This window comes from Lepisma saccharinum, chromosome 1 (assembly GCF_977018435.1).
Source record: "Lepisma saccharinum chromosome 1, izLepSacc3.1, whole genome shotgun sequence".
Classification (NCBI taxonomy): Eukaryota; Metazoa; Arthropoda; class Insecta; order Zygentoma; family Lepismatidae; genus Lepisma; species Lepisma saccharinum.
In genome coordinates, this window is record NC_139229.1 from 27,032,478 (window position 1) to 27,058,393 (window position 25,916).

Sequence of the window (25,916 nt, forward strand, 5' to 3'; positions counted from 1 at the left end):
TTATCCAATTTATTCCCCGAACAAAAAATCGAGGTAATTTGCAGTTATCCAGTTTTCACACGGAAATTTTATCAAAAAATGGTCCGTCTTGGTAGAATGTAGAGAGTATGAGTCAGTTTTCTTGAAACTTTAGTCATTATATCAAATTTACACAATTTATTCACTGAATAAATGCTTAGACGAAATGTGTTGTCCTGAACGGCCAAATTTCGTTGCCCACCTCAAACCTAGTCAGGACGTTAGTTCTTCGTTAGTTCTCGATAGTTCTCGTAAAATTTTCGTTAGTTCTCAAAATTTATCCAATTTATTCGCCGATTAGAAAGTGGAAGCAATTTGAAATTTTCCAATTTTGATACGGAATTTTTCTCAAAAAATGGTCCGTATTGATTAAATGTAGAGAGTATGGGTCAATTTTGTTAAAACTTTAGTCATTTTATCAAACTTATCCAATTTATTCACTGAATAAATGCTTAGACAAAATGTGTTGGCCTGAACGGCCAAATTTCGTTGTCCACCTCAAACCTACTCAGGACGTTAGTTCTTCGTTAGTTCTCGATAGTTCTCGTAAAATTTTCGATAGTTCTCAAAATTTATCCAATTTATTCATCGATTAGAAAATGGAAGCAATTTGAAATTTTCCAATTTTGACACGGAATTTTTCTCAAAAAATGGTCCGCATTGGTAGAATGTAGAGAGTATGGGTCAATTTTGTTGAAACTTTAGTCATTTTATCAAATTTATCCAATTTATTCACTGAATAAATGCTTAGACGAAATGTGTTGTCCTGAACGGCCAAATTTCGTTGCCCACCTCCAACCTAGTCAGGACGTTAATTCTTCGTTAGTTCTCGATAGTTCTCGTAAAATTTTCGTTAGTTCTCAAAATTTATCCAATTTATTCGCCGATTACAAAATGGAAGCAATTTGAAATTTCCCAATTTTGACACGGAATTTTTCTCAAAAAATGGTCCCTATTGGTAGAATGTAGAGAGTATTGGTCAATTTTGTTGAAACTTTAGTCATTTTATTAAATTTATCCAATTTATTCACTGAATAAATACTTAGACATAATGTGTTGGCCTGAACGGCCAAATTTCGTTGCCCACCTCCAACCTAGACAGGACGTTAGTTCTTCGTTAGTTCTCGTAAAATTTTCGTTAGTTCTCAAAATTTATCAAATTTATTCGCCGATTAGAAAATGGAAGCAATTTGAAAATTGCCAATTTTGACACGGAATTTTTCTCAAAAAATGGTCCGTATGGGTAGAATGTAGAGAGTATGGGTCAATTTTGTTGAAACTTTAGTCATTTTATCAAATTTATCCAATTTATTCACTGAATAAATGCTTAGACGAAATGTGTTGGCCTGAACGGCCAAATTTCGTTGCCCACCTCAATCCTAGTCAGGACGTTAGTTCTTCGTTAGTTTTCGATAGTTCTCGTAAAATTTTCGTTAGTTCCGAAAATTTATCCAATTTATTCGCCGATTAGAAAATGGAAGCAATTTGAAATTTCCCAATTTTGACATGGAATTTTTATTATAAAATTGTCCGTATTTGTAGAATGTAATTAGTATGAATTAATTTTGTTGAAAGTTTAGTCAATTTATCAAATGTAACCCATTTATTACCTGAATAAAAGATTAGGCGAAATGTGTTGGCCTGAGCGGCCAAATTTCGTTGCCCACCTCAAAGCTATTCAGGATGTTAGTTCTTCGTTAGTTCTCGTAAAATTTTCGTTAGTTCTCAAACTTTATCCTATTTATTTGCCGAACAAATAATGAAAGCAATTTGCAGTCTACTCAATCAATGTAACACTTTCTGAGGACAGTAGAGTCTGTGCTGTAGTTGAGGCAACATTCTTATGAGTTCGCTTATTAAATGTATTTTTTAATAACCATAAATAGGAGGCGGTCCAACACCATAAAGTTTGTTGAACTCTACCATGAACATAAATGTCTGTGGAATTTATGTAGTGTATACACAGGAACAAACAGAAACATGGGACGTATGAGGCCATAGTGCAGGAGATGGAATTGTATGGATATGACGTTGGGATGAAAACTTGAAAATAAAAAAGTATACTCTCTACGTACAACCAACAACTAAAGAATATAGAAAAATCAAAGAAGTCAGGTTTCTTCCTTTACATGTCCTTGTTCATTATTGTACTCATTTCTCATTAAAAAAGAACCTGTGTAACCCGTTGCAGGACCTTTTTATTCGCCAACGACGGTATCCATGGATTACGAATGGATTCAGTCTGTCAGACAGCACAAAATAGCTGAAGCCACTATCGAACTTTTCTAGACTCGGGTAGAAAGTGTGTAAGCAGCGGCTCCATTACTTTGTAACCCCATATTTTTGTACCATCAAAACCTCATTTGTCAAATTTTGTACTATTTTTGTACTAGTCAAAAATGTTAAAAATAATTTTTGTATAATTCAACTTACCGTCGAAAAACAAAAATCAATTTTGGGGTTACAGGGTAACGTCTCAACCTCATCATCGGTTTCGGTGAGTCATCCACATCAAAATATTGTACTATTTATGTACCATTTTGTACCACTATTTAAGATTTTTGTACCCGTCAGGAACAGGCAGAAAAGAAGGCGGGAAAATTTGTACCTTGCAACCATATACTTTTGTACCGTCTCGAGTTGCTTCGTAGAATATTATGCTATTTTTGTACTAATTTTTAAAATTAAACCTTCTACATACCTACTTTGCAATAATTGGATATCCGATTAAATACCTTTCTTAAAAATCCCCCCCCCAAATTTTCAAATTTGTATTTATTACTTAGAGGCAGCAATTCACGGAAAATATTGGACAAAATTTTGTCGAAAGTGTGAGGCTTTTATCTGCTTAATGTTGAAATAAAATCTTCAGAATAAGTACTTTCTAATAAGCCCCTCTTTGATAACTGTACCGTTACTGAAAACCGAAAATAATTTTCAAATTTTGTTTTTTTTCACATTGATGTACTAATTATTATGAATACATGAACAATATATTATGATATTTGTGAGGTTTAGAGGTCTTCAAATCATCAATACAATTTAAAGAAATGTACTTTGTATCAAGTCCCTTTCTGGTTTTTGTACCGTCATGGAAAACCCGGGAAATATTTTAAAATTTCTCCTTCCTCGCAAAGACACACTCTTTAGAAGAAAATATGGACGAAATATTATCGAATGTGAGAGGTATATATCTGCTTAACGTTCAAATAAAATGTTTTAAATAAGTACTTTCTATTAAGCCCCTTTTTCATTTTTGCACAGTTACGGAAAACCCCTAAATAATTCTCAAATTTGTTTCTTCACTTCGATATACTACTTCGTATGAATACATGGACAAAATGTTATTATATTTATGAGATTTAGAGCTCATTAATCCTTCAATAATATTTCATTGACTATAACTTTGTAACAAGTCCTTTTTTATTTCTGTACCGTCACGGAAAGGCCTGGAAATATTTTATAATTCTTACTTCTTTGCAAAGACACGCAGTTCACAAGAAACTATGGACGAAATATTATCGAATGTGTGAGATCAGTATCTAAGTATTCTCTAAAAGAAATATTCTATATCTGACTTTCTACTAAGCCTCTTTTTGATTTTTGTACCGTCACGGAAAAACCGAAAAATATTATATAATTCTTCCTTCTTCGCTAACACACGAAGTTCACAAGAAACTATGGACGAAATATTATCGAATGTGTAAGGTGAGTATCTAGGTATTGTTTAATTAAAATCTTCTGTATTTGTACTTTCTACTAAGCCTGTTTTTGATTTTTGTACCGTCACGGAAAAACCGAAAAATATTTTATAATTCTTCCTTCTTCGCTAAGACACGAAGTTCACAAGAAACTATGGACGAAATATTATCGAATGTGTGAGGTTAGTCTCTAAGTATTCCTTAAATAAAATGTTCTATATTTGTACTTTCTATTAAGTCCCTTTTTTATTTTTGTACCGTCACGGAAAACCCCAAAATAATTTTGAAATTTTGTTTTTCTCACTTCGATGTACTAATTCTTATGAATACATGGATAAAATATTATTATATTGGTGAGGTGTAGAACTCTTTAATCCTTCAATTGTAATAGTCCATAAAATCATCGCATATGTTAAGTACAAAGAATTCCACATCCCAGCCATCACCCCTCCAGACAGGAAATAGCTAGAAACATCTGAGGAATGTCATGTCAGACATTGCCAGGCTTCCTTGATCGCAAGCATTGTAAACAGGCGTAGAACAATCGCAGTCAAGGAAGATATTACTGCATTTGTTTAGTAAAATAAATCAATCTGATTAAATATCTATAGTAATAGAGGTGTCAGTCGTTAGTTTTGAAGCTAGTAGTCAGTTACGAACATTGTGGAAAGAGGAAGAGAAGAACGACACCGGGCAAGACCGTACTGAGGCGAGTAGCAAGTCAGACTCTTTGTACCGTCGCGACCATAACCATTCTCCGCAAACTTCAGCTGTTGTACAGATACAGGTATACCTTTTCCTTTAGCCATGCTGATTAAGTCTGTAGGGATTTTAAATTCAAGTTTTGTGTTTTGCCATTAAGTGTGTAATTAGTACCTCTCGCAACTCACCTTAAAGCTAACCGTGAACAGCAAATATTCAGTATGAATGATGAAAGAGCTACATCACCCAAGTTAGATCCCACATACCGAAGGGTATGTTACGTGGTGGAGTGCTGGGATTTTCATCTATTTCACCCCGAAATATGATGAAAATAATAGAGCTTTGTAGCTTTTACTGAATGTTACCTGGTGACAGATGTGGCGCGTTATCTTCTCTTGTAACGCCTTTGCGAGAATGATACGTGGATGGGTTATGAAAGGAGTTGTTACGTAAGAAGTTAGACATCGTGCGTTAGACGCATCGAAATTTTCATGCATTTGACATGAAATCTGTAGAGTTGTGCGCGAATTTATATTTTCTTAAGTATAATTGGAGAAAAATATTGCAGGAACAATGATAGATGCCGAGATTCACTTCCGAGGATGGATTAGATTAAATTTTCGACCAATTACGTAAATCGGAAGAAAAAAATAATTACAAATGCTAAGAGTAACTACGTAAATGTGTTTTATACTAAAATCGCCTTTTCTCATATGGTAAATGTATACATTTGGTATAATTATCCCCTCCACATTAACCAAATATAAACCTCACAAATTCGATAATATTTGGTTCGTATATTCTTGGGAACTGCGTGCCTTAGCAAGGAATGAAGAATTTTTAAAAATATTTCCTGGGTTTTCCGTGACGTTACAAAATTCAAAACGGGTCTTCATACAAATACTAGACAATAAAATATTATTGAAGGATTAAAGAGCTCTAAGCCTCAAAAATAATATAACATTTTGTCCCTTTATACATACGAAGTGGTACATCGAAGTTAAAGAACTAAAATTTGAGGTTTTTTTTCGGATTTTCCGTGACGGTACTAAAATAAAAAAAGAAGCTTAACAGAAAGTACAAACATAGAAGATTTTATTTAAGGAATACTTAGATACCAACATCATACATTCGATAACATTTCGTCCACAGTTTCTTGTGAACTGCGTGTTTTAGCGAAGAAAATAAGAATTATAAATTATTTCTCGAAATTTCCGTGACGGTACAAAAATCAAAAAGGGGAATAGTAGAAAGTACAAATATAGAAGATTTTATTTAAAGAATACTTAGATACTCACCTCACTTATTCGATAACATCTTGTCCATAGTTTCTTGTGAACTTCGTGTCTTAGCAAAGAAGGAAGAATTATATAATATTTCCCAGGTTTTCCGTGACGGTACAAAAATAAAAAATGGGAATAGTAGAAAGTACAAATATAGAAGATTTTATTTAAAGAATACTCAGATACTCACCTCAATCAATCGATAACATCTCGTCCATAGTTTCTTGTGAACTTCGTGTCTTAGCAAAGAAGGAAGAATTATATAATATTTCCCGGTTTTCCGTGATGGTACAAAAATCAAAAAGGGGAATAGTAGAAAGTACAAATATAGAAGATTTTATTTAAAGAATACTTAGATACTCACCTCACTCATTCGATAACATCTCGTCCATAGTTTCTTGTGAAATTCGTGTCTTAGCAAAGAAGCAAGAATTATATAATATTTCCCAAGTTTTCCGTGACGGTACAAAAATCAAAAAAGGTCCTAAGTACGTAGAAAGTACAGATTTAGAAGATTCTATAAGAGAATACTTAAATACTAGTCTCACACATTCGATAATGTTTCGTCCATAGTTTCTTGTGAACTTCGTGTCTTAGCGAAGAAGGAAGAATTATATATTTCCCGGTTTTCCGTGACGGTACAAAAATCAAAAAGAGGCTTAGTAGAAAGTACAGATATAGAAGATTCTATTTAGAGAATACTTAGATACTGGCCTCACACATTCGATAATATTTCCTCCATAGTTTCTTGTGAACTGCGTGTCTTAGCGAAGAAGTAAGAATATAAAACAATATTTCCCGGGTTTTATGTGAAGGTACAAAAATCAGAAACGGTCTTAATATATAGTACTGATTCAGAAGATTTTATTTAAACTTTAAGCAAATATAAACCTCACAAATTCGATAAAATTTCGTTCAATTTTCTTCCGTGAATTGCTGCCTCTAAGTAATAAATACAAATTTGAAAATTTGGGGGGGATTTTTAAGAAGGATATCCACTTATTGCAAAGTAGGTGTGTAGAAGGTTTAATTTTAAAAATTAGTACAAAAATAGCATAATATTCTACGAAGCAACTCGAGACGGTACAAAAGTATATGTTTGCAAGGTACAAATTTTCCCGCCTTCTTTTCTGCCTGTTCCTGACGGGTACAAAAATCTTAAATAGTGGTACAAAATGGTACATAAATAGTACAATATTATGATGTGGATAACTCACCGAAACCGATGATGAGGTTGAGACGTTACCCTGTAACCCCAAAATTGATTTTTGTTTTTCGACGGTAAGTTGAATTATACAAAAATTATTTTTAACATTTTTGACTAGTACAAAAATAGTACAAAATTTGACAAATGAGGTTTTGATGGTACAAAAATATGGGGTTACAAAGTAATGGAGCCGCTGCTTACACACTTTCTACCCGAGTCTAGAAAAGTTCGATAGTGGCTTCAGCTATTTTGTGCTGTCTGACAGACTGAATCCATTCGTAATCCATGGATACCGTCGTTGGCGAATAAAAAGGTCCTGCAACGGGTTACACAGGTTCTTTTTTAATGAGAAATGAGTACAATAATGAACAAGGACATGTAAAGGAAGAAACCTGACTTCTTTGATTTTTCTATATTCTTTAGTTGTTGGTTGTACGTAGAGAGTATACTTTTTTATTTTCAAGTTTTCATCCCAACGTCATATCCATACAATTCCATCTCCTGCACTATGGCCTCATACGTCCCATGTTTCTGTTTGTTCCTGTGTATACACTACATAAATTCCACAGACATTTATGTTCATGGTAGAGTTCAACAAACTTTATGGTGTTGGACCGCCTCCTATTTATGGTTATTAAAAAATACATTTAATAAGCGAACTCATAAGAATGTTGCCTCAACTACAGCACAGACTCTACTGTCCTCAGAAAGTGTTACATTGATTGAGTAGACTGCAAATTGCTTTCATTTTTTGATCGGCGAATAAATTGGATAAATTTTGAGAACTAACGAAAATTTTACAAGCACTATCGAGAACTAACGAAGAACTAAGGTCCTGACTAGGTTTCAGGTGGGCAACGAAATTTGGCCGCTCAGGCCAACACATTTCTTTTAATCAATGGGATACATTTTTTAACTTTCAACAAAATTGATTCATACTCTTTACATTCTACAAATACAAACAATTTCTTGAGAAAGATTCCGTGTCAAAATTGGGTAACTTCAAATTGCTTCCATTTTTTGATCGGCGAATAAATTGGATACAGTATGAGAACTAAAGAAAATTTTGCGAGAACTATGGAGAACTGACGATGAACTAAAGTCCTGTCTAGGTTTGAGGTGGGCAACGAAATTTGGCCGCTCAGGCCAACACATTTCGCCTAATCATTTATTCAGTTAATAAATGGGATACATTTGATAAATTGACTAAAGTTTCCACAAAATTGAATCACATTCTTTACATTCTACAAATACGGACAATTTTATAATAAAAATTCCATGTCAAAATTGGGAAACTTCAAATTGCTTCCATTTCTTGATCTGCGAATAAATTGTATAAATTTTTAGAACTAACGAAAATTTTACGAGAACTATCGAAAACTAACGAAGAACTAACGTCCTGACTAGGTTTGAGGTGGGCAACGAAATTTGGCCGTTCAGGACAACACATTTCGTCTAAGCATTTATTCAGTGAATAAATTGGATGAATTTGATAAAATTACTTAAGTTTCAACAAAATTGACCCATACTCTCTACATTCTACCAATACGGACCATTTTTTAGAAAAATTCCCTGTCAAAAGTGGGAAATTTCAAATTGCTTCCATTTTCTAATCGGCGAATAAATTGGATACATTTTGGGAACTAACGAAAATTTTAAGAGAACTATCGAAAACTAACGAAGAACTAACGTCCTGACTAGGTTTGAGGTGGGCAACGAAATTTGGCCGTTCAGGCCAACACATTTCGTCTAAGCATTTATTCAGTGAATAAATTGGATAAATTTGATAAAATTACTAAAGTTCAAACAAAATTGACCCATACTTTCTACATTCTACCAAATCGGACCATTTTTTGAGAAAAATTCCGTGTCAAAATTGGGAAATTTCAATTTGCTTCCATTTTCTCATCGGCAAATAAATTGGATAAATTTTGAGAACTAACGAAAATTTTACGAGAACTATCGAAAACTAACGAAGAACTAACGTCCTGACTAGGTTTGAGGTGGGCAACGAAATTTGGCCGTTCAGGCCAACACATCTCTTCTAAGCATTTATTCAGTGAATAAATTGGATAAATTTGATAAAATGACTAAAGTTTCAACAAAGTTGACCCATACTCTCTACATTCTACCAATACGGACCATTTTTTTGAGAAAAATTCCGTGTCAAAATTGGGAAATTTCAAATTGCTTCCATTTTCTAATCCGCGAATTAATTGGATAAATTTTGGGAACTATCGAAAACTAGCGATGAACTAACGTCCTGACTAGGTTTGAGGTGGGCAACGAAATTTGGCCGTTCAGGCCAACACATTTCGTCTAAGCATTTATTCATTGAATAAATTTTATAAATTTGATAAAATTACTAAAGTTTCAATAAAATTGACCCATACTTTCTACATTCTATCAATACGGACCATTTTTTGAGAAAAATTCTGTGTCAAACTTGGGAAATTTCAATTTGCTTCCATTTTCTCATCGGCGAATAAATTGGATAAATTTTGAGAACTAACGAAAATTTTAAGAGAACTGTCAAAAACTAACGAAGAGCTAACGTCCTGACTAGGTTTGAGGTGGGCAACGAAATTTGGCCGTTCAGGACAACACATTTCGTCTAAGAATTTATTAAGTGAACAAATTGGATAAATTTGATAAAATGACTAAAATTTCAACAAAATTGACCCATACTCTCTACATTTAATCAATACGGACCATTTTTTGAGAAAAATTCCGTATCAAAATTGGAAAATTTCAAATTGCTTCCAATTTCTAATCGGCGAATAAATTGGATAAATTTTGGGAAGTAACGAAAATTTTACGAGAACTATCGAGGACTAACGAAGAACTAACGTCCTGACAAGGTTTGAGGTGGGCAACGAAATTTGGCCGCTCAGGACAACACATTTCGTCTAAGCATTTATTCAGTGAATAAATTGGATAAATTTGATAAAATGACTAAAGTTTTAACAAAATTGACCCATAATTTCTACATTATATCAATACGGACCATTTCTTGATAAAATTTCCGTGTGAAAACTGGAAAACTGCAAATTACCTCCATTTTTCGTTCGGCGAATAAATTGGATAAATCTTGAGAACTAACGAAAATTTTACGAGAACTATCGAGAACTAACGAAGAACTAACGTCCTGACTAGGTTTGAGGTGGGCAACGAAATTTGGCCGTTCAGGACAACACATTTCGTCTAAGCATTTATTCAGTGAATAAATTGGATAAATTTGATAAAATGACTAAAGTTTCAACAAAATTGACTCATACTCTCTACATTCTACCAATACGGACCATTTTTTAATAAAATTTCCGTGAGAAAACTGGAAAACTGCAAATTACCTCGTTTTTTGTTCGGAGAATAAATTGGATAAATTTTGAGAACTAACGAAAATTTTATGAGAACTAACGGGAACTAACGAAAATCAATCGATCTGGATGGTTTTCGGTTCGAATTTGAATATGAGTCGAAAAAGTGTGAAGTTGGCCCGACCCATTTATTTCCTTAATAGATTCTATGTATTTTCGGAACTAACGAAAATTTTATAAAAACTATCGAGAACTGCCGAGGAACTAACGTCCTGACTAGGTTTGAGATGGGCAACAAAATTTGGCCGTTCAGGACAACACATTTCGTCTAAGCATTTATTCAGTGAATAAATTGGATAAATTTGATAAAATGACTAAAGTTTCAACAAAATTGACCTATACTCTCTATATTATACCAATACGGACCATTTTTTGAGAAAAATTCCGTGTCAAAATAGGGAAATTTCAAATTGCTTCCATTTTCTAATCGGTGAATAAATTGGATAAATTTGAGAACTAACGAAAATTTTACGAGAACTATCGAGGACTAACGAAGAACTAACGTCCTGACTAGGTTTGAGGTGGGCAACGAAATTTGGCCGTTCAGGACAACACATTACGTCTAAGCATTTATTCAGTGAATAAATTGGATAAATTTGATAAAATGACTAAAGTTTCAACAAAATTGACCTATACACTCTATATTATACCAATACGGACCATTTTTTGAGAAAAATTCCGTGTCAAAATAGGGAAATTTCAAATTGTTTCCATTTTCTAATCGGTGAATAAATTGGATAAATTTGAGAACTAACGAAAATTTTACGAGAACTATCGACGACTAACGAAGAACTAACGTCCTGACTAGGTTTGAGGTGGGCAACGAAATTTGGCCGTTCAGGACAACACATTACGTCTAAGAATTTATTCAGTGAATAAATTGGATAAATTTGATAAAATGACTAAAGTTTGAACAAAATTGACCCATAATCTCTACATTACATCAATACGGAACATTTCATGATAAACTTTCCGTGTGAAAACTGGAAAACTGCAAATTACCTCCATTTTTTGTTCGGCGAATAAATTGGATAAATTTTGAGAACTAACGAAAATTTTATGAGAACTAACGGGAACTAACGAAAATCAATCGATCTGGATGGTTTTCGGTTCGAATTTGAATATGGGTCGAAAAAGTGTGAAGTTGGCCCGACCCATTTATTTCCTTAATAGATTCTATGTATTTTCGGAACTAACGAAAATTTTATAAAAACTATCGAGAACTGCCGAGGAACTAACGTCCTGACTAGGTTTGAGGTGGGCAACGAAATTTGGCCGTTCAGGACAACACATTTCGTCTAAGCATTTATTCAGTGAACAAATTGGATAAGGTTGATAAAATGACTAAAGTTTGAACAAAATTGACCCATAATCTCTACATTCTATCAATACTTACCATTTCTTGAGAAAAATTCCGTGTCAAAATATGGAAATTTCAAATTGCTTCCATTTTCTAATCGGTGAATAAATTCGATAAATTTTGAGAACTAACGAAAATTTTATGAGAACTAACGGGAACTAACGAAAATCAATCGATCTGGATGGTTTTCGGTTCGAATTTGAATATGGGTCGAAAAAGTGTGAAGTTGGCCCGACCATTTATTTCCTTAATAGATTCTATGTATTTTCGGAACTAACGAAAATTTTATAAAAACTATCGAGAACTGCCGAGGAACTAACGTCCTGACTAGGTTTGAGATGGGCAACGAAATTTGGCCGTTCAGGACAACACATTTCGTCTAAGCATTTATTCAGTGAATAAATTGGATAAATTTGATAAAATGACTAAAGTTTCAACAAATTTGAGCTATACTCTCTATATTCTACCAATACGGACCATTTTTTGAGAAACATTCCGTGTCAAAATAGGGAAATTTCAAATTGCTTCCATTTTCTAATCGGTGAATAAATTGGATAAATTTTGAGAACTAACGAAAATTTTACGAGAACTATCGAGGACTAACGAAGAACTAACGTCCTGACTAGGTTTGAGGTGGGCAACGAAATTTGGCCGTTCAGGACAACACATTACGTCTAAGCATTTATTCAGTGAATAAATTGGATAAATTTGATAAAATGACTAAAGTTTAAACAAAATTGACCCATAATCTCTACATTACATCAATACGGAACATTTCTTGATAAACTTTCCGTGTGAAAACTGGAAAGCTGCAAATTACCTCCATTTCTTGTTCGGCGAATAAATTGGATAAATCTTCAGAACTAACGAAAATTTTATGAGAACTAACGGGAACTAACGAAAATCAATCGATCTGGATGGTTTTTTGGTTCGTATCTGAATATGGGTCGAAAAAGTGTGAAGTTGGCCCGACCCATTTATTTCCTTAATAGATTCTATGTATTTTCGGAACTAACGAAAATTTTATAAAAAATATCGAGAACTGCCGAGGAACTAACGTCCTGACTAGGTTTGAGGTGGGCAACGAAATTTGGCCGTTCAGGACAACACATTTCGTCTAAGCATTTATTCAGTGAATAAATTGGATAAGGTTGATAAAATGACTAAAGTTTGAACAAAATTGACCCATACTCTCTACATTCTATCAATACGGACCATTTCTTGAGAGAAATTCCGTGTCAAAATATGGAAATTTCAAATTGCTTCCATTTTCTAATCGGCGAATAAATTGGATAAATTTTGAGAACTTACGAAAATTTTACGAGAACTAACGTCCTGACTAGGTTTGAGGTGGGCAACGAAATTTGGCCGTTCAGGACAACACAATTCGTCTAAGCATTTATTCAGTGAATAAATTGGATAAATTTGATAAAATGACTAAAGTTTTAACAAAATTGACCCATACTCTCTACATTCTACCAATACGGACCATTTTTTGAGATAAATTCCGTGTCAAAATTGGGAAATTTCAAATTGCTTCCATTTTCTAATCGGCGAATAAATTGGATAAATTTTGAGAACTAACGAAAATTTTACGAGAACTATCGAGAACTAACGAAGAACTAACGTCCTGACAAGGTTTGAGGTGGGCAACGAAATTTGGCCGTTCAGGCCAACACATTTTGTCTAAGCATTTATTCAGTGAATAAATTGGATAAATTTGATAAAATGACTAAAGTTTTAACAAAATTGACCCATACTCTCTACATTCTACCAATACGGACCATTTTTTGAGAAAAATTCCGTGTCAAAATTGGGAAATTTCAAATTGCTTCCATTTTTTAATCGGCGAATAAATTGGATAAATTTTGAGAACTAACGAAAATTTTACGAGAACTATCGAGAACTAACGAAGAACTAACGTCCTGACTAGGTTTGAGGTGGGCAACGAAATTTGGCCTTTCAGGACAACACAATTCGTCTAAGCATTTATTCAATGAATAAATTGGATAAATTTGATAAAATGACTAAAGTTGTAACAGAATTGACCCATACTCTCTACATTCTACCAATACGGACCATTGTTTGAGAAAAATTCCGTGTCAAAATTGGGAAATTTCAAATTGCTTCCATTTTCTAATCGGCGAATAAATTGGATAAATTTTGAGAACTAACGAAAATTTTACGAGAACTATCGAGAACTAACGTCCTGACTAGGATTGAGGTGGGCAACGAAATTTGGCCGTTCAGGACAACACATTTCGTCTAAGCATTTATTCAGTGAATAAATTGGATAAGTTTGATAAAATGACTAAAGTTTTATCAAAATTGAACCATACTCTCTACATTCTATCAATACGGACTATTGTTTGAGAAAAATTCCGTGTCAAAATTGGGAAATTTCAAATTGCTTCCATTTTCTATTCGGCGAACAAATTGGATAAATTTTGAGAACTAACGAAAATTTTACGAGAACTATCGAGAACTAACGTCCTGACTAGGTTTGAGGTGGGCAACGAAATTTGGCCGTTCAGGACAACACATTTCGTCTAAGCATTTATTCAGTGAATAAATTGGATAAATTTGATAAAATGACTAAAGTTTCAACAAAATTGACCCATACTCTCTACATTCTACCAATACGAACCATTTTTTGAAAAAGATTCCGTGTCAAAATTGGGAAATTTCAAATTGCTTCCATTTATTAATCGGCGAATAAATTGGATAAATTTTGAGAACTAACGAAAATTTTACGAGAACTATCGTGGACTAACGAAGAACTAACGTCCAGACTAGGTTTGAGGTGGGCAACGAAATTTGGCCGTTCAGGACAACACATTACGTCTAAGCATTTATTCAGTGAATAAATTGGATAAATTTGATAAAATGACTAAGTTTTCAACAAAATTGACCTATACTCTCTCTACATTCTACCAACACGGACCATTTTTTGAGAAAAATTCATTGTCAAAATAGGAAAAATTTAAATTGCTTCCATTTTCTAATCGGCGAATAAATTGAATAATTTTGAGAACTAACGAAAATTTTACGAGAACTATCGAGAACTAACGAAGAACTAACGTCCTGACTAGATTTGAGGTGGGCAACGAAATTTGGCCGTTCAGGACAACACATTATGTCAAAGCATTTATTCAGTGAATAAATTGGATAAGGTTGATAAAATGACTAAAGTTTGAACAAAATTGACCCATACTCTCTACATTCTATCAATACGGACCATTTTTTGAGAAAAATTCCGTGTCAAAATTGGGAAATTTCAAATTGCTTCCATTTTCTAATCTGCGAATAAATTGCATAAATTTTGAGAACTAACGAAAATTTTACGAGAACTATCGAGAACTAACGAAGAACTAACGTCCTGACTAGATTTGAGGTGGGCAACGAAATTTGGCCGTTCAGGACAACACATTATGTCAAAGCATTTATTCAGTGAATAAATTGGATAAGGTTGATAAAATGACTAAAGTTTGAACAAAATTGACCCATACTCTCTACATTCTATCAATACGGACCATTTTTTGAGAAAAATTCCGTGTCAAAATTGGGAAATTTCAAATTGCTTCCATTTTCTAATCTGCGAATAAATTGCATAAATTTTGAGAACTAACGAAAATTTTACGAGAACTATCGAGAACTAACGAAGAACTAACGTCCTGACTAGGTTTGAGGTGGGCAACGAAATTTGGCCGTTCAGGACAACACATTTTGTCTAAGCATTTATTCAGTGAATAAATTGGATGAATTTGATAAAATGACTAAAGTTTCAACAAAATTGACCCATACTCTCTACATTCTACCAATACGAACCATTTTTTGAAAAAGATTCCGTGTCAAAATTGGGAAATTTCAAATTGCTTCCATTTTGTAATCGGCGAATAAATTGAATAAATTTTGAGAACTAACGAAAATTTTACGAGAACTATCGAGAACTAACGAAGAACTAACGTCCTGACTAGGTTTGAGGTGGGCAACGAAATTTGGCCGTTCAGGACAACACATTACGTCTAAGCATTTATTCAGTGAATAAATTGGATAAATTTGATAAAATGACTAAGTTTTCAACAAAATTGACCTATACTCTCTCTACATTCTACCAACACGGACCATTTTTTGAGAAAAATTCATTGTCAAAATAGGAAAAATTTAAATTGCTTCCATTTTCTAATCGGCGAATAAATTGAATAATTTTGAGAACTAACGAAAATTTTACGAGAACTATCGAGAACTAACGAAGAACTAACGTCCTGACTAGATTTGAGGTGGGCAACGAAATTTGGCCGTTCAGGACAACACATTATGTCAAAGCATTTATTCAGTGAATAAATTGGATAAGGTTGATAAAATGACTAAAGTTTGAACAAAATTGACCCATACTCTCTACATTCTATCAATACGGACCATTTTTTGAGAAAAATTCCGTGTCAAAATTGGGAAATTTCAAATTGCTTCCATTTTCTAATCTGCGAATAAATTGGATAAATTTTGAGAACTAACGAAAATTTTACGAGAACTATCGAGAACTAACGAAGAACTAACGTCCTGACTAGGTTTGAGGTGGGCAACGAAATTTGGCCGTTCAGGACAACACATTTCGTCTAAGCATTTATTCAGTGAATAAATTGGATAAATTTCATAAAATGACTAAAGTTTTAACAAAATTGACCCATACTCTCTACATTCTACCAATACGGACCATTTCTTGAGAAAAATTCCGTGTCAAAATTGGGAAATTTCAAATTGCTTCCATTTTCTAATCGGCGAATAAATTGGATAAATTTTGAGAACTAACGAAAATTTTACGAGAACTATCGAGAACGAACGAAGAACTAACGTCCTGACTAGGTTTGAGGTGGGCAACGAAATTTGGCCGTTCAGGACAACACATTTCGTCTAAGCATTTATTCAGTGAATAAATTGGATAAATTTGATAAAATGACTAAAGTTTCAAGAAAATTGACTCATACTCTCTACATTCTACCAAGACGGACCATTTTTTGATAAAATTTCCGTGTGAAAACTGGAAACCTGCAAATTACCTCGATTTTTTGTTCGGCGAATAAATTGGATAAATTTTGAGAACTAACGAAAATTTTATGAGAACTAACGGGAACTAACGAAAATCAATCAATCTGGATGGTTTTCGGTTCGAATTTGAATATGGGTCGAAAAAGTGTGAAGTTGGCCCGACCCATTTATTTCCTTAATAGTTTCTATGTATTTTCGGAACTAACGAAAATTTTATGAGAACTATCGAGAACTAACGAAGAACTAACGTCCTGACTAGTTTTGAAGTGGGCAACGCGAATGGGTCGGGCCAACTTCACAGGGGTGGGGTGGACATCTGTTTCAGACAAGAACAATGATGTTATTCTGGAACCTTCACTATTTTATAAGTAAACCTCAGAATTTTAGGCTAGAAGAAATGAAGTTTTGGGCACATAAAATAGGGTCTAAAGTAACAAATTAGACCCTATTACCCTAGAATATATACGCTAAAATTTCGATTACAAACGTATACGTGGGGTCCAGGAAACCCCATATGTTATTTCGACATAAAATGTAAAGGGAATTAGTTAATATCTTTTAATAACAACAAATGAGTACAAAATGAAAACTTATCTGAATATTCAGCAATGTTCGTTATTGTTCAAACTTCGTCGCAGTCAATACACACCATGGCACGGTTGTCTGGACACATTGGTTTCTTACACATTTTACACTCTTGACAGTTTTTTTCTTTTTTGTCCTTACTTCTGGGACAGATGGCACATCTTTTCTTTGAAGTAGTTCCTTTAGGAGGAATGGCTACTTGAAGTTGCACAGGTCGAGCTCCAGATTCATCAGCATTTGCAATTCTCTGGATAGACACTGTTGCTCCTGTCGTTTCAGAATGTGTGGCTTTACAAGGGCGTGGCTCAGTTCCTTAAAAATGGATTTGCAATTTGCAGCAGCGAGCTTGTTCAGAGCAGTAAAGTTGACAATATTCCTTGCAGGAGTCCTACCAATCCTTGTCGGCTTCTCAGTGCTCCCCAGGTGTCCGTTGCTGCCTTTTACCTGCTTCTTCGACTGAGATGTGGCCGGCTGATCATCGACATTACTGTCCGAGGCATCACTATCACTTGATGTGTCTTGGTGTGTTTCTTCCAACATGAAACTCTCGTCTCGTCAATTTGGGTGTCGGTTTCTACAATATCCATGATTCCACTTTGTTTAAAAAAAACAAACAAAAAAACTACACTTTAACAGTATACGTGGGATTTCTGGTACCCCAAACGCCGTATATCACGTGACTGGACAGCAAGAGAAATGTGCGCGTATGTTCACAGACAGAGCTGGTACTAAAATGAAAAGTCATAGATCATGCGCCCCCTAGCAGCCAAACTACGCAAGCGCAGAGCGATGACGTCATCCTTGGGGTACAGTATAGCTGTACATTCTACGGTTAAACCAACGCCACCCGCAGGATTTTTTTCTCGGGGGGGGGGGGACCACTTAAAGTGAGGGAAACGTGGTGTAAATATGGTACATTTCATTTTTTAAGCCTAGAAAATCAGAAATGATGGGTTTCGAGGTTTATTTCATTTTTTAAGCACAAAATATGTTGAAATTTGCGAAAACTTCACAATTTGCATCTTGTATCAAATTCGCGTTATTTCGCGATTTCGAATTGATGACAAATATGTTCAATACATGTCACTAAACATACATGAACATTTCTTGCAGCAATCTTTCGGTGTTTGCGAAAAAATCAAGGTCCGTACCTACAACCTATCTGAGGAAAAAAGTGGGGGAGGGGCTTACAACAACCTCTGGCACAAATCTAAAAAAAAAGAAACTACAGGTGTGTTTCATGTGACGTCAAGATGCGCACAGTCGCCATGTTTAAGGCCAATTTTATTTGTCTCTTTCAAGGAAATATCCACCACGTAGTGTTCGTTATATCTTCACAAACTGGACATTTGTTTTAAATCACGAATGTTTGTGTTAGTATCTTCCTCTCGCCCGCTTGGATTCCGTATATGCTTACAAGAACTGCCGTCAACCATAGCTGCTCGAAGCCACAATCCAACAGTTTGTGACGCAGGTGTAAACACACCTATAAGAAAATATGAACTGCACAGTATCATCCCTATTTCTTTCTATGCTCGGGAATACTTGAGTTTATCCATTACTTCGCAGCCTTCTATGCACTCTTCACGATTGACTAAACTGGCCGCATTTCCAGCTGGCGGCTAACCTCTCGCGAAGCAACGTTGCCAAGCGTACTTCTGAATTTGCCAGTTGCATACCGACCTCTGGGTGGTCGTTCCGGAAACTTCATTGTACAGTACCACGTGTGCAGTTGCACCGTTAACCTCCGTTGATTTCTGGTGCTGAACATATCTCTAGATTTACAGTACGTTTGGCAACATGCGGTGTGCCCGACACTCATTTGTTTCTTCCCGGTAACAGCATTCGGTGCCTTGTGACTCGAAATCGCCCGATGTTAGTCGAAGAAAATTCAACTGATCGGTGATTGGCTGCCTCCCAGCCGCCAGCTCGAAATGCGACCAGTAAAATTAGCAATTTGCAACATACTGTGCAAACGAATTTCTTTATCTTTCAGCCGTCTGTTCTTCTTTGTCTTGCTGCCTTGGTGGAGTTTGGAATTGGAATAATGGAGATATACCTTCGCGATGGCATTCCGAATTCTATAGACGAGAGACTCCAAGAGTCATTTCAAAACTGGATGACAGATGGCAGCACTGATCTATTCTGGAATAATATGCAGACTGAGGTGAGGAATATGTGCAATTATAGAGTTAGTTGAATGTATTTTTGGGTGCATGCCACTAGCCATGGACGTCCGCAGGATTTTTTCCAGGGAGGGGCAAGGAAGGTATTTTTTTCCAAGGAGGGCAAACAAGTCACATTTTCCCCCAAAAGAGTGTAGTTCCCTAAAAAAAAAACATTGCTTAAATTTGAATTTATGGTGTTAATGCAATAATTAACACATATTATTGTGGCCAAAATGAAATGATATGTGTGAAATACATAATTTTTGGTTGACTTTCATTTTCCAGGGTGGGGCCACGGCCCCCCCTTGCCCCCTCTTCCGAACGCCCATGCCACTAGCATGATATGTGTAAGTGTCTTCAGTTTTATTAAGTTATAAATAATAATTATGTTTGCATTTACATGTACGCTTACAATAATTTTTATGGATAAATTACTTTTAAAAGAGCTCATAATAGAATTGTTGATCTATAAGAATTACAATTTTTTTCAAACATTGGGTTTCGCTGAACTTTGAGATTTGCTTGAAATTTTATATCATACTAAGTGTTATAAGTAAGCTGAGGATTTGCGCTAAAATGCCTGTTTTATTCCTTGGTCAGAAAATGTACGCCTTTACGTTTAAAAATCGTCTCAAGCCATTTCTGAGAGGAATACATTAATTTTATAGTGTTTTTGCCTATTTTACTTATAGCTAAGTGCCTATTTAAAGAAATTGCCTTCTCGAGTGCCTAAAAGGAGAAAATGATGAAAAATCGGTTTGATATCTATATATTCTGGTTGGATTTCTAGTATATTTTCTTTCCTTTAATCATCTCTGTCAATTATATCACCCTGTGCTATCCCATGGTGCATCTGTTCCAAATATCCGTGCAGTGTTGTTGACGGAAAATGAATCTGCAACAACTAATCATATTGTATCAGATCGGTCTACGTACATGTCCACTGAGGAAAGAGCAAATCTCTAACCCTCTCAGTTATTAGAGAGGCTGTGCGCGATGGATGGCGTCTCGTTTTTGCCTGCCTATTTTGTGCTTTTTAGTGCTTACGATCCCCATTCTAGTTAATAGTCATTATCCTTCCTTACTTTTCTAATAACGATGTGTAACTACAATGGACTCTCTTTAATTCGAACTCCAAGGGGGCACGAAAAAATTCGATTTATCCAAAATTCGAAATAACTAAAACATACGCCATTAAAGATGACTTCTGTTCGAATTACCAAATTATTCTAATTTTGTACAGAATTTGTTACACCTATTGATAGCTCCATAGCGTACTAATTTTTTTATATTTTTCCAACAGAAAATATATTTCAGTGGCAATCATGATTACAATGAAATGGGGCCTTCCCGATGGTGTGGTAGTAACGCCGTCGCCTTGTAATCAGGAGATCCCGGGTACGACATCCAGTGGGGGCACATTGCACAGTGGTTCGGATCACACTTTAAACTGTAGGCCCAGTCCGGATTAGCCTATCTGTGCATAAAGTAGACTTAAAACATCAATTCATTCAAACCCACTTTAATGTGTCGGACCAGTCCTTAATAAGCCGATCTGTGCATAAAGTAAACCTAATTCAACAATTAAATTCAGGTTACAATGAAATGTCCATGTCCTATTCACAATTCAAACTAACCTAGATTAATACTACGTATGCACAATCTGTACTTCAACTACCAATATTTTAAGTCAAGGATCCATTTGACAATTACGGCATAACTGGTAATTTAATCACGATTGCCACACAAACAAAATGACTTTCCGTAAACAAAACACAAACGTTTTTCTTTTCCACTTGCAGCTCAAATGTTGTGGCATCAATGGTCCATACGATTGGAACAGCACGTTCCAGGACATCGTCCCATATTCGTGCTGTACGGTAGATCTGCTGGATTGCAATATAACCTTATCAAGGGACAATCCCGACATTCACCAAAGAGGGTGTGAAAAACTTGTCACTTTCCTCATCCAAGACGAAGTTACCATTTTGGCTGCAGTCAGCATCACCTTGTCAGTGATACAGGTAAAAATAGCAATGCTAAAATAACATTACGCCCATGGCGTAACTTAGCGGGGGCAAAGAGGGCACTTGCTCCCACCAATTCGAAAGCTAAGGATGCTTTTGTTAACCTCCTGGGGCCTGAATAGCAAAATAACAAAGTAACAATTATTTAGTTTCAACAGAGATGGGTGTTATGTTACTGCTTTTTATAAAAGTGTGGGTGTAAATAATACACTATACTGTATAATGTCTATTTCGTCGTATGAGAACCAGAGTGACGTAATACTGTGTTCGGTTTAGTTCAAGGTATTTCATCTGAAGAGCTCTATTTGCAGCCGGGTGGATAAAAATCATGATTTTTATTTTAAAAAATACTTTTTGATGAGTTCTTACATAAATAGGCTATTTTGGATTTAAATCGATTTTTTAATTTATTTTAAAAAACACCCTTAAAATTGCTTGCATGTTTTTTTGCACTAAACATATGTTTTTTCTTTATAGAAATGCTGTTCCTAGTAAACAGCCCTGTCAAATATTTGAACAGTTTGATTACAGCAAATAAAAAAATATATGTAAATATATATTTTTCTGTTTCTGATACTGTACATACATATGAATGTACTATGGAAATCAGTAGCGTATATTCGAGGCTACCTATACTATGTGCGAAGCCTGAAATCTGGAGAGTATAATACAGAAGAAAAATCTATTATAAATTGTGAATAAAGTTACTAATTTCAATTAAATGATGGTCATTCTGAAGTTGGCAACCTGATTTCTTATGAGTTGGCAACCTAGTCACCGTTGGCATGGCAACGATATTTCCTTGAAGACGCCGAGAACGAACAAAATGTATGTGTGTGTGTGTGTATCCATTTATAAACGGTGTTCAGGTCCTCCTTCCATAGCCATGTGTCATAGTGAGATGGCCCATATTTTAAACTTAGCATACGCCACTGATGGAAATGTTTGTTGAGTGTGTTCATGAAACTACCTAGGTATAAAAATTCAGCAACTTTTATTCCAGTGAAAATAAAACATTCTGCATGTACTTAGGCTTACCATATTTCTTGGGGTCCAATCCAGGACATATTTGCGATCAACTCGTTACTGCTGAATTTTAGTTTTCTTTACAAAAATAAATCGAAATTACTTAAAAGCCTTAACATTTTATTGGGACATTAAACTATAAATTGTACAAGAAAAAATATTAACATTATTTTCTAAAATCAATCGATTAATTTTCAAATTTTTAATTGAATAATACATTGTCTGATGTTTAGGAAGCCTCTTTGTTCTCTGTTCTGTTAGTTGACTCAGTTGAACTTTTCACTAGACATGACTTTTTTCAGAATGGCTTGTTTGTTTTACTAACATCATGAAATTCACAACATGAAAGTTCTGAATTAATTTTAACATTCAGCAGATGTTTAACGGTGGATACTAGAAGTCTACCTCTTTCTGCTGACCAAATATTCCCCATAATTGAGAATACTCTCTCAACTGGAGCAGATGTTCCAGGCAAAGACAGCAAACTCAACCATTTTAGAAATGTTGGTACATGAAATATCAATCTTTGAAACACCTTAAAAATTGGTCGTGAATACTCAATACCGGTAGCTATTTTCATGTTCAGATTCTCAAAACCCCGGACATTTTGCAATCCCGGACAGCATTAAAAAACCAGGACTATCCGGGATAATCCCGGACGTATAGTAAGCCTAATTATAATTGCAACATTCAATATTTCTTATAGTCTCTGTAGCTGAATTTTGGCATTTTTTTAAATGCTACTTTGCAAAATATAGTCTGCCATGTTTATTTACAGTTTAATTATAAATGATAATGACACTCGATTTAACACGATTAGTATTTTCTATATTATTCTACACACAATGTTCTGTCCTTGCATATAAAAATGATTTAATTTTACATCAAGAGAAATTTAAGTGTATTTACAGTTTTCATATTATATTTCCTTTCGTATGAGCTGAACCCAACAGTACATATATTTTGATTTCTTTCTTAGAGCCTAATAAATGCTATTAAATGATTACGAGATTAATGTACTTTCACCAAATGTGATTCTGATATCTACAAAATCCTTATGTACATTATTCTATAAATTATATCTTTCAACTGGTTTACAATCAACTTGATTTGGAGTTAGATTGACAAATCTCCACTTCTAATCCTTAGCAGTAAGGTGGAGTCACGTATTTCTGACTTACTGATTTCAGACATGTTCCTAAGAATACATTCTATTATCTCTCCTGGCTTCCCCGATGGCCTTGTAATTAAGGGTTCCCGGGTTCGATACCCGGTGGAGGCACATTGTGGTTCGGATCCCATTTTAAACTGTATGTCCAGTCCCGATTGGCCTTACTGTGCATAAAGTGGACTTAAACACCAATTGAATCAATATTCTCTATCTCCTGTAACTTTGATAAATTATAGTTACGTCCCTCTGTTTGTCACACGACGATTTGATTTGAGTTAAACTCGTTACACACTAACAATGTTTCTTTTTCTTAACGTTTCAGCTAGTTCTCGTGATGTTTTACTGGTGCTCGATGTCAACCGTAAAGAAACAACTGACCTACAGGCCGGTGTAGTGGAGTACTTAGACCCTGGCTTTTATATAGCCAAAACCTGCGAAAATATATATATATAGGGTGATTCTAAAAGATGTTGATACTTTCACAAAAGAACTCCAAGTTTCATTTCATAGTCGAAGGCTATACAGGTGTAACCGACAATTCCTTTGGACCACGATGATGGAGTTTACCTTGAAGTGCTCTATCACAGAAAATGTATTCTCTGCCTGCACTGCCATTTTTACTGAAATGAAAAGACATTAGGTGGAAGGAAACTTTCAGAGTTTTCCTTTCTTTTTATGTACAGTACGATACTATACTGCAATTCAATAAAGTGCTATGGCGTTGTGAAAGTGAGATATTTTTTTAATCACCCTGTACATAAAGATGAAGCAAAAATGTGTAAGTGTATTAAAATATATAATAATACTTTTCGTAGTATTAGATCATATCCTACATCCCTCTGTTATTTTTTTAGGTTTAAGTCGATTTCTCGTAAATTCCGTTGTTGATCCTTTTCCTGTTGTTACTATATATATATATATATATATATATATATATATATATATATATATATATATATATATATATGTGTGTGTGTGTGTGTATATATAGCCTACACATGCGCGTGCACTCCGGTACAGCACGCAGCCACTCCGGTGGCACACAGCATAACTATACAAATTCATTCTTTAACTTTTGGTTTCTCATTATTTTTTACGGGTTTCCTCAACAGACTATCAACCTGCAAACCTCCAAGGTTGATCCTTTTCCGATATGGGGCCATCAACACCCTCTCGCGGCGTGTTGACAAAACATCTGCGTAGCATCACTCTGGCCATACCGTAACCTGCGAAAATTCCTAGGCGACCTTGAAGGATCCAATGGGAGGGTAGGTTGTGTGGAGGCAACTTTTGTTTTCTTTGCGAACTGCACGATTAAGTGTCCAAGTGTACTGTATAGTGTCAGCGATGTAGCATATCCAGCAAGCTAGTTAAAATTTATATTCATAAATAAACTATAAAGTTTCAAGACACAGTAGAAACTGGTGCTAACACACAAATGACATATTCTATGTGTACGTGAAGACGAAGAAGCTTTCGGTCTATTAAGATGCCCATGGACATATCCGCCAAATAGAGTTGGTAAAACTCGCTGGCCGCTGTCACATTTTTTTCAAGAGCTTTTCGAGGTGAAAAGTTACTGTTTCTTGGGCGGGTGAATTTATATTTGTTTGCTTCAAAAACTTTAGTGTTGGCATTGTTTGCTATTTACTACGGAAAGAACTACGTGGTGCCAAAGTGGATTTGTGATTATTGCAATGTGTGAAAATCTTGAAAATTGTTTCAATCATCCGCGATCGTCTGTTGCATTAAATACGTTTGACAACAGACCAATTGAAATTCGAAAAAATGAACAACTGCGCCAGGACAGTCATCTTTCCCTTAGAGACATTATCGAAACAGTATCAGGTAGAGTGCTAATTTTTTCAGTATAACGTGCCATGTAGAAACAATGAATTCTTGGCTTTCTTAATTTTTTGGGATCTGCTTCCCCAACGGAAAATGTCACCGCACGCCATTGTATATATAGCAGAACACAATAACCCAACCTAGAAAAGATAACCGCAACCTCACGTTATGAAATCTCCAAAGAAACTGAATTGGCAATATCTCATTTGCTCCACCTGGCAAGGCAACAAGCGTTTGTAGCGTATTTACCCCCGGAATCGCGGTAAACGCAAGAAACAAATACGTTTTGTAAGATGAACTGAATTGCAAGACAAAGGGTTGAAACTGATAATATTACAGTCCCCATACTTGGTGAACAATCATCACGAAGTACAGTAATATTTCTCTTCAAATTTTA

At 34.9% G+C, this 25,916-nt stretch overlaps 1 protein-coding gene across 1 annotated transcript in view; it reads left to right on the forward strand.

The window, feature by feature from the left end:
• The window catches only part of LOC145987784 (CD63 antigen-like), a 30,201-nt gene extending 5,784 nt beyond the window's left edge, over nucleotides 1–24,417 (forward strand). Inside the window, exons 3-5 of the mRNA XM_083122519.1 lie at nucleotides 19,276–19,446; nucleotides 21,250–21,471; nucleotides 23,994–24,417. Of these exons, the coding sequence (XP_082978645.1) occupies nucleotides 19,276–19,446; nucleotides 21,250–21,471; nucleotides 23,994–24,065 (465 nt within the window). The 3' untranslated portion in view covers nucleotides 24,066–24,417. The remainder of the gene's footprint in view (nucleotides 1–19,275; nucleotides 19,447–21,249; nucleotides 21,472–23,993) is intronic.
• Nucleotides 24,418–25,916: the final 1,499 nt, after the last annotated feature.